The sequence below is a fragment of the Elephantulus edwardii genome, unplaced genomic scaffold (assembly GCF_000299155.1).
Source record: "Elephantulus edwardii isolate Elephantulus edwardi_28Jun2011 unplaced genomic scaffold, EleEdw1.0 scaffold00081, whole genome shotgun sequence".
Taxonomy (NCBI): domain Eukaryota; kingdom Metazoa; phylum Chordata; class Mammalia; order Macroscelidea; family Macroscelididae; genus Elephantulus; species Elephantulus edwardii.
Window position 1 is genome coordinate 15,392,012 of NW_006399831.1, and position 11,028 is coordinate 15,403,039.

Below are 11,028 nucleotides of genomic sequence, written 5' to 3' on the forward strand. Positions count from 1 at the left end.
TTCAGCCAAGATCCATCTAACATCAGCAACAATATCCCTAGTACCATGACCCCTTCTAAACCCAGCCTGGACTTCCGGCAGTTCTCTGCTGATGTTCTGTTCTAATCGTTTTTGGATGATCTTCAGAATCTTGCTTGCATGTGAAATTAATGACACTGTTCTGTAGTTTCCACACTCAGTTGGGTCACCTTTCTTTGAATCCTGTACTAAACTGGAAAAGGGAAATTGGCTCTATACACTCCAAAATCAGTAGTTAAAGTAGAAAATAAAGGGTTTGCATGCATGTTTTTGCTCATCACTGAATAAATAATTAAGACAAATTTTGGAAATAATTCTCTAATAAAGATAAAAAATATGACTTTCTAATAGTTTGCATATCTCCTTATAGTTCAGACAATGAGCTAGAGAGAGAAATTATTGGAACTAACAATCTTTGGAGAAAAGATACAAGATTCTAGATCACAGGTAAGAAAAAATGGTAGTAGGTAGAATATTTGTAGGTATAATTATGTAATTATGGCATTGAAAATATGCAATTACATAAACTGTGATGAAAATAGATGAACAGATAAATAGGTGGGGGGAAAGAGAGATAAAGAAGGAAACTAAGATCTTAGAACCTTTTAAAAGTAAAAGCCTGAGGGTCTCTGCATTTTTTTTTCATTGTAACCACAACCTGTAAAGTTAGCTTTGACTTATTAAGGTTGAGACTTTATTTTTACTCATCAGAGAATCTCTATTTAACTTTCATTTGTTGTCTTTTGTTAAATAGATTGTTTTTTGTTGTTGTTATGTGCCAGTCAAGTTAAACTGTGACCCTATGTACAATAGCCCTAAACCCTGCTCTATTCTGTGCCAATTTTATTGTCTCTGACACACCGAACTCCATTACCCTAGTCATTTAATCAATCCATCTCGTTGATGATCTTCTTTTTGCACTGTCCTTCCATCCTCCCAAACATTACATTCCTCTCCAAGGACTGGTCCCTTCTTGTAACATGTCAAAAATATGTCAGATGAAGCTTCAGAATCCTTGCCTCTAAGGAGCATCCTGATCTCACCCTCTCTAGCACAAACCTGTTTGTTCTCCTAGCACTCCATGTTATATTCAATGTTCCAGCATCACAGTTCAAAGGCATCAATTCTCCTTCTATCATCCTTATTCATTGTCCAGCTTTCTTATGCATAGTATGTAATTACAAAGATTGTTGTCTGGATCAGGCACACCTTAGTCTCCAGACTGACTCTTCGGTATTTTGGAATGTCTCTGACTGCAGACTTTCCCAATGCAATTCATCTTTTAATTTCCTGGCTGCTGGTGCCAAGGTTGTTGATTGTGGAGCCAAGCAAACTAAGGCTGTTGATAATCTCAATCTCTTCACCATCTATCACGATGCTGCCAATCAGCATAGTGATGAGAATCTTTGCTTTCTTAATGTTGAGCTTCAATCCATGTTGAATGCTGCAGTCTTTGACCTTCTGCAACAAGTGCTTCAGGTCCTCTTCAATTTCAGGAAGCAGAGTTGTGTCATCTGCATAAAGTGATTGTTGATGAGTCTTCCTCCAATCCTGGTGCCACATTTATCCTCAAAGAGCCCAGCCTCCCAGATAATCTTTTCTGTATATAGATTGAAAAGGATGGAGACAGGACACATCCCTGGCATACACCCTTCCCGAACGGATCAATATGTTATATAGATATAGATAGATGATATAGATATAGATATAGAGATAGAGATAGAGATATAGATAGAGATATAGATAGAGATAGATATAGATATTATCCTATCACAAAAAGAAATACACTCCCAGGTGGCTCGGAAATGTTCTGTTCTTTAACAGGGAATGCTGTACCACATCTCTTCAATTTTTCATAGCCAGTATTATAGACAACATGATTGTCCAATAAAAATGGCTAACACCAGCTCAGTACCACTTAATAATACCTATCTTTATGTATTCCATCCCACTTGTTTTACAACTTCAAGTTTTCGCTGATTCATACATAATGCATTCAATGTTTTCATTTTTAATTAATACTCCTAGCTGTTTCTTTTGATTCATGCCACATTAGCAAATTAAGGGTTTTCATTGGACAAAATCTTCACTCACATCATTAAGGTAGACTTTAAGGTATGTGATCTCTCTAGTCCTATTTTGAGTGCCTCATATATTGGTACTATATCAGACAATGTTCTGCTATTAACAGAATTTTGATGGGCCTCTTTTTTCATCTTTCTTGGCTTAATAGTTTGAAGTTGTGCTGCAATTATAAAGGCACATGGTCAAATGCACCAGCTACTCCACAGGTGAAAGCTGGGCAATAGCCTTCTGAGCGATGGACTGCTTCTGAAAACTCTCCATAGGGTCAGCTTTGAGTTGGTTTCAATTTGAAGGCACTCAACAACGACAATTTTTTCAGAGGAGGATGACTAGCCCTGTTTCACAGGCTTTCTTAATGTGTAAACTCCACTGAAACCTGTTCATCGCTGGTGACACTGCTGGTATTTGAAATCAGCAAAATTTTACATTTGGTATCAGCACATAACTTCCAGCATCATGACACAACATAAGCCACCATGAATAACAAACTTATAGATGGGTTTGTTAGGTGCTCTTGAGTGGAGTATGACTCATAACAATCTTATGAACAAATAATCTGAACCCTTTCCTATCCTGTGCCATCTTCTGACACATTAAAGCCCATTGTGGTGGTCATCTTTTCACTCTACTTGGTCAAAGGTCTTCCTCTCCTTGCCTGGCCATGCATGCTTCCATGCATCATGTCCCTCTCCAAGAGCACTCTGGCTGCACCCTCTCCAAGATGTATTTGTTCTTTTGGCCATCCATGGGATGTTCAGTGTTCTTCTCGAACACCACAGCTCAAAGTCACTCATTCTTTTTCTGTCATCCCTATTTGTTGTCCAGCACTCAGATACATATCAAGTGATTGCAAAGACTGTGGCCTGAATTAGATGTGCCTTGGTTCTCATACTGACACATTACTCAATAATTTGTAGAGTTCCCTAGCTGCAGATTTTCCCAGTGCAATATGGTTCCTGATTTCCTGACTGCTAATACCAAGGGTGTTAATTGTGGATTCAAGTAGGATAAAGTTGTTGACAGTTTCAATCTTTCCTCCATCTATCATGATGTTGCTTGCCTATTGGTCCAGGGGGAATAATCTTTGTTTTCTTGACTTTGAGATGAAATCCATATTGAAGGCTGCATTCCTTGATCTTCCGCAACAAGAGCTTCAAGTCTTTGTCACTTTCATCAAGGTAGGTTGTGTCATCCACATAAAACAGGTTATTGAGTAGTCTCTTTCTGATCTTGATGCCACATTCATTTCATAGAGTCCAGAATCTTGAATAATTTGCTTGACATACTGATTGAATAAGTATGGAGAGATAACACAACCCTAACACACTTTCTTTTTAATTTTAAACCACATAACAAAACAGCATCCTGGTCTAGGTATAGGTTTTACATGAGAACAATGAAATTCTCTGAGAATCTCACTGTTCTCAATGTCAGCTATAATTTGTTATGATCCTCACATAGTGGTAAGATAATTAGAGAAACAATTGAAGTATTCCATTATTTCATATTTTCCCATTGTTTCATATTTTCCATTATTTTCATATTTGGATTCATGGTCAGCATCTATGGAAACAGCAGTCAAAAAGATCAAAAGATACATTGCATTCTGGAAAATCTACTTTTACAGATATTTTTAAAGAGTTAATGAACAAGCATATTAATTTAAAGGTAACATGCACCTGACTCAACTGAATATTTTCAATTGCTTCATATATGTGAAAGGAAGACAATGAATAAGAAAGACTGAAGACTGTGAATTGTGTCGTTGGTAAAAAAAATATTGAAAACCTCATAAATTGCCAAAATACAAACAAACAAACTAATTTGTGTTGGGAGAATTCCAGCTAAGGTGCTCTTTAGAGGCAACGATGGTGGGACTTTGTCTCATACTCTTTGGAGATGTTATCAGAAAGGACCAACTCCTAGAAAAGGACATCACGCTTGAGAAAGTAAAGGGTCAGTCAAAATGCGGAAGAGTCTCTAGATTGTCACAGTGGCTGTCACAATGGCCACCCCAGAGATTGTGAGTATGACACAGGACAAGGAAGTTTATTCAGTTGTACGTAGGATTGTTATAAGCTGGAGCTGACTCACAGACAACTAACCAAGCAAGACTACCCTGACTTTCAGATATATTTTTCTATAGCATTTGTCTTTGATTTGACTCTCCTACATTTGTTTTTTGCTTAACTGTCCTCTATATTTTTGGCCACAAAGTTCTAAGAACGGTTTTATACTTACATATGTTATAACTATTGTGAAGACCTTATACCAAGTGTCTTTGTACCATAGCTTTTTAATTCAACAACTGTTGCTAGTAGGGATATTAACAACTTTCTATATGATCAGACTTAGTGTGTTTCTCCAATAAACAAAATTTCTACTGTCTTCCTTTTGACCCAGCTTACATATCCTGGTTAGTATCCTAACATTACCTTCATCCACTTCCTGAGTTCTTAATGTCTTTTTAATGAACATTCGCCTTTACCTAGGTTATATAGCCAATATTCCATGTTAATTCTTTCCTCTCTCCCTAACTTAGTTGTCCCAACAAAGGCTTCTCAGCTTTTGTTCAACATTTTTCATAGGACTGTCCCTTCTTTCCAGTTGCAGAAACTCTAATACATTAGCTCTCTTTCGCTTTCAGAGCATTGTTTCCCATTTTATAGCTATTTAATTAAAATTCCAATTTAACTGAAACTGAGAACCACAGTAAGAGTATATTTACTTATAGTCCTGTAAAAGAAGAGAAAGCAAGATGTGCTAACACTCAACACACATAAAACTCAATATATAAATATTTAAGATTAAACAAATGGCATTAGTTTTCCAGTTCTTTGGTGGTGTAGTGAACAGGGAGTTCCACTACTAATCCAAAAGCTGTGTCTCTCTGGTGGTTCACTCCACGGAGAAAGATAAACACTCATTCAATTTATGACTCAGAAACTCAATGGAGAGTCAGCTATGAGTTAGTTCTACATTGAGAGCAATATGAATTATTAATTTTTGCTTTTGTTTTTGTATCTTTATAGAGTTCTTACCCTTATTCAAGCATTGAGTAGGCTCTCAAACATACAGCAAAGATACATTTTTGGTTCTTAGGAAGTTTTCAGTCTAGTTAGAGGATTGTTGTTGTGCACCACTGAGTCAGAATTAATTTATAATTGACCCACCCTCCAGAAGGCTTTCAGATGTAGTTTAATACCATGAGAGGAGATTAACCACCTTTCTTTCATGAAGCAGGTGGTGCATTGAAATGGAATATTTTTAGGATAATAGCACAGCACCTAACCACTAGGAAGTAGTCAGGGAAATAAACAATTACAATGCAGCATTGATAAAAAAAAAGAATTTGAGACAAAAACGTAGGTATACAAACAGAAATAAATTATGTATGTCTTCATACAAATAGCTTATAGGTGTAATGTATTCATCAACACTCAAAACTCTATGTAGTGGAGTCATTTCTGACTTACAGCAAACTTCCATTAAATTTACTGAGGCTATAAATTCTACCAGGAGGACATTTTCCCTCTTTCTCTGACAGAGAAGTTGGTGGGTTTGAACAGCTGAAGTTGTCATCTTTTGATTAGCAAAATAATACTCTATGGACCATCACATCTGCTGCTAAATGATTATGTGTGCATAATAATTTAAAAATATGTACTTAATGATAAATCAGACAACAAATCAAGTTTTTCACCTTAGTTTGAAAGTAGATTTCCCCATAAGTTTTCTCTTAAAGGACTTACTAACATTAGAATGTGGACAACAATGATAATTGATGATAAAATAATAGGATTATATCTAAAAATAATTTCCTTAGTTTAGGAAATCAACGTAAGAAGATCTGCAGAAGGAAGATAGTATTCAGTATGAAACATGGAAAACATGAATCAGGCAATTTATGGAATAATCAAGGCTGAAGCTTAAATTTCATTGCTATTCTCCCTATCCTAACTTTTTATACAAAATTAGTGGTGGAAAGAGTATAGTCTTTTTAGAAAGTTATATACTGATATTAGCAGCAAGACTTTGAAAATTACTTGGCTTTATTTAACTACAGGCTGATAACCTACAACCCATAAATCTCTGGTCAGAATTATAAAAGATCAGTTAGGAAAGTGCCTGGTGCATACAGAACAAATAGCAAGCACAGTATTATTGTTTTCGATCTGGTGATGGTGCAGTGTCCTGTCAAGATATGCAATATGTTGTGCTACTAAACGAATGGAGGACAGTTCAAATCCATCAGTTTCTTTCTAGGAGAAAGATGAGCAATCTCTTTCCACAAACATTAATAGCTTTAAAAACCCTCATTGGAAACTGCAGCAGACCAAAACAAATCCTTTCAACAAAGAATCCCTGAGCCTACACCCTCAGGCAAAGATTGATGTTAAAACACAGTTATCTCCAAAAAATGCCAGGGACACAGATACTGAAATGAGACAGATACCTGCTGCTTTATGAATGAAACTTGAAAGCAGTGAATTTGGATTTTGGTTTATTGATATTTTACCTTGTTATGAGGCTAAAGTAGTTGACTTATCATGGATATCATTGGTGCATATCCTAGAAAAACACTCAAACTCATTGTTATACTGTCGTCACAACCAACTCAGAGCTGACACCACAGTGGGTGATTTTGCGCACACTGTTCGTGAGGAGCAGCTAATGGATTCAAACTGCCAAGAGATTAGCAGCACAGCTCCTTAAGGACTATGCTACAAGAACTACCTAAGAGACCTCAGGTTGTTTGTTTTTAAGCAGCAAAATCAAAGACAAATAAGCAAAAAAAAGAACTACTATTATTTTTTAAACTGAGAGGGAAATATAACATTTTTAATATTCCTAACTGAATTGCTAAGCCTTAAAATTCAATATAAAACGTAGACCGAAAAATTGTGCTCATTTATACCTGCCCATAAGTATTATGAGCAAACACCAACTATGTATTATAAGAATATTTAATATTAAAATAATGAATCAATAAAATTATTATAGCTAGGAACACAATAGGATTATGAAAACATAAAGAATTGATTTTTAGGGGAGCTTTGGTTGCTTAGTGGTAAGGAGCTGCAACTACAATCCCAGAGGCGCACGGTTCAAATCCACCAGATGCTCTGCCGGGCAAGGAGGGACAATCTCCTCCTGTACCAGTGAGACCTGATTTGACAGTACACTCACACAAAAATAATAAAATAAAAAAAAGAAGTGATTTTCCCCTATTCTAATAGTTGTTTCTGTGATTTAATTGTAAACTATAGGTGTGGGCTTTTCATTGTCCATTCTCCACTGAAAGTAAATGTCATCATTGAACTGATTCCTGGAAAACCCATTACGATTCAAAGTAAAACTATTCATCAAAAGATTTTTCAGAAATATCCTGTCAGATCTCATTTCTAAGGTACCTTTGAGTAGACCCAAACCTCTAACCTTTTGGTTAGCAGCCTAATGTGTTAATGGGGAGCATTGGTGGTCCAGGTGCAAAAAGCGGTGCTATGATCCTGAGGGCATGCAGTTCTATTCCACCAGCTGCTCTGCAGGAGGAGGCTGTGCAATCTCCTCCACTGAAATTAACTGCCTCTGAAATCCTGCCCTAGGGTCCATTTGACTCAAGAGCACACAACAGCAACAACAACAACAACAATAATAACAACAACAGTGTGTTAACCTTATACTCCATGCAGGGAATATGACTGATAGTTTCAATTTAAAGGGGATCCCTGGTGTCCTAGAGAGTAGAGAGTTGCACTGTCAACTCAAAACCACAGAGCTTGAATTCATAGGCAAAAGATGGGCAATCTTCTCCCTTGCCATTTGCAGGCTCTAAAAACCATACAGATCAGTTACGAGTAATGCCGGTATCATGTTGTTGTTGTGTACTGTAGAGTCAAAACTGATCTATAGCTTACCTTTCAGAGGGTTTTCAGAGACAGTTAATCGCACAGGAAATTACCCATCCTTCTCCCATGGACCAGCTGGTGGATCTGAACTATGTTCCTTCGGGGTTGCAGCACAGATTCTTAGCACAAAGCCACCGTCATTGTAGTACATATAAACTAATTAAGGGAGGGCTGATGTGTAGTCTGTAGGGAGTTATGATGTCAACCTAAAAGTGCTGCTAACCGAAAAGATCAATGGTTTCATGGGAGAAAGATGGAAGTTGCCCTTCAGTACAAATATACTTGGAATCAGCTGTGACTGAACATTACTGAGTGTATAACAACCTTAATCTTATTTCTCTCTGTTGGCAAATTAATAAAGAAAGACATTGACCTATTTCACCTTGGCTTTCATTGTTTCTTCTATTTCCCATCCCAGGCTTTTCTCCATTTTATTTTCAAATTTCTTCTTCATTATATTTTGAATCTCTTAATTTATTTTAGCAGAAAATTTTCAACCTTTCTATGCAGATTCATCTTGGAGAGGGTTAATCTGGGCAGCTCCTTGGAGGCAAGGATTCTGAGGCTTCATCTGACATACTTTAGATATGTTGTAAGGAGGTACCAGTCCCTGGAGAGGGACATCATACTTGGGAGGGTGGAGGGACAGTGCAGGAGGGGAAGGCTCCCTATGAGGTGGATTGATTCAGTGACTGGGGTAATAGGGGTGGGTGTATTAGAGACAGTGCGGTTGGCAAAGGACAGAGCAGAGAGTTTAGGACTTTTGTACATAAGGTCGCTATGAGTTGCAAGTGACTGATGGCACATAACAACAACAACAGGGCATATTATATTTAAAATCATGAATGGATAGTTTAGAAAATGTCCAGTTTTATCTGGAATGGAAAAAAAAATCCCCAAATAAGTAAAGCACTACTGAAAAAGAGAGACAAGGTAAGAAGCATCACACTCCCTGATTTCAAATTCTACTACACAGCCGTGGTGGTCAAGACAGTGTGTTGCTTGTATAGTGACAGACATATAGATCAATGGAATAGAACTGACAGCCCAGAAAATCAGTTTATCTATGTATGGTCAACTAATTTTTAACAAGGAGGTGAGACCAATTAAATGGAGAAATGATGGCCTTTTAAACAAATGCTTTTGGCAAAAATGGAAAACCATCTGTAGCAAACTCAAGCAAAACCCACACTTCACACCATCCACAAAACCCAACTCAAGGTGGATTGAGGAGACCCTAGGAATAAACTCAAACTCTGTAAACTACATAAGGGAAAGTCTTGGAAGAACATTAGAAGCCCTGATCCACAGCATGAGAAGTCTCTCAAGCATAATGAAAAAACTCCAACCAGGAGAGAAAAATATTGATGAATGAGACCTTCTAAGAACCAAATCCCTATGAGTATAAAAAAAACATCTCCAACAGGTCAAAAAAAGGAAACCCATAGACTGAGAAAAAAGATTTGACAAAGACATGTCTGATAATAGACTCATATCTAAAATGATGAAATATCTATCCTGACTCTTAACTAATACTCTAGCAGGTTTTCAAATGCTATAAATTGCACAGGAGATTATCCATCATTCTCTTCAGGAGCCATCTGGTGGATTCAAACAATCAGAGAGGAGTGGGTTTTCGATTAGCAAGCAGCTCACCACCCTAAGGACTGGGTTTTTACCTAAGAGATCATTCTAGTAATTATGTTTGCAATCAATAGAATTTTTCAATTATACTTACTCAAATTTTAAAATTCTGCAGTTTCTGTATGTATTCTTCAGATTGCTTGATTGAAAAATGTCATCTATCTAGAAGAGAAGATGAAAAAATAGTTTTAATACTTGAATCTTAGTTGAAAACGTTAGTTGTAAATGTTATGTTTTGTTTAACACTTGATTAGAGACAATTTGTTTCTCACAGCAGTGGTGGGGTTCAAAGTATTAAGCATCTTTTCACATTACAATATTCAAACCACTAGACTGCTAACTTGGTGGGCAGCCTGAGAAAGATATAGCAGCCGGTTTCTATAAAGATGTATTTCTTTGGAAACCCAAAGAGTCTGTCCTACAAGGACTCTGTGAGTTGTAACAGACTTGACAGCTGTGGATTTGGTTTTGGTAGCTCATTATATTTATTTGCTAATTCTTTTTTATAGTAAGAAACCAGAATCTTATGCAGCTTTTGATAAGTAGCGAACATATGTTATGAAATCTTAAAACAGCTCAAGAGGAACAGTCACCTACCATTTGCTGAAGGTCAAATGCAAGAACTTTGAAATCCACTGAGAGTTTATCTTGCAAATTAGGATTATAAGAAGCTCCAGATGTTATTTTAAATGTCCCTCTGGCTTCATGACTTTCTTCAAAAACTATACCTGGATGGATTAATAAGAAAAAAAATTAGACATTTGAATAATAAATAATATGCACATTTTATTTAATACACAAAAAAACCTTCTCATTTGATATATTGACCCTGCCACTTAGACTATTTTTTTGTGCTCTTTTTGCTTCAAAGCCAACCTGGTTGTCTTTAAAAAACAAAAGCAAAACTGTTTTCCCCCTATTCTTTTCACATATTTGTCTTTTTCTTTTAAGTCGAATCCACACTTCAAACATCTCAAGTTTTTTGTTTTTAAATTGAGATGCCTGTTGGAAGTTACCAGAACTGATAAACTTTGACCAATTATGGTAACTGATTCAAGGAGACATGTTGAGAAATGAACCATTAAAAGTTTTGTAGCAGCTTTCAGACTCTTCTTGAACACCTAGCATCCACGGACACTGCTGGTTCTCTCCAGGTAGATTGCTGTGAGGATTCCAGTTTGTGTGATAACTTTGAAACATATCTTTGAAGATACTTCTTTCATTCCAATAATTGTAAAATTGTCATGAATAACCTTTTGCCATTTAATGACACTTGTTATTGAAGAATTTATTGAAAAAGATGAAAAAATATATTCTCTTACAATACAAAGAGAATATTTTTAACTAATTTAAAATAAACTGAATAATAAAA

At 36.4% G+C, this 11,028-nt stretch overlaps 1 protein-coding gene across 1 annotated transcript in view; it reads right to left on the reverse strand.

Annotated features, from left to right (window-relative positions):
• The window catches only part of TMPRSS15 (transmembrane protease, serine 15), a 272,391-nt gene that overhangs the window by 256,589 nt on the left and 4,774 nt on the right, over nt 1-11,028 (reverse strand). Inside the window, exons 2-3 of the mRNA XM_006889826.1 lie at nt 10,254-10,384; nt 9,751-9,818 (exon numbers count right to left, since the gene is read on the reverse strand). Of these exons, the coding sequence (XP_006889888.1) occupies nt 9,751-9,818; nt 10,254-10,384 (199 nt within the window). The remainder of the gene's footprint in view (nt 1-9,750; nt 9,819-10,253; nt 10,385-11,028) is intronic.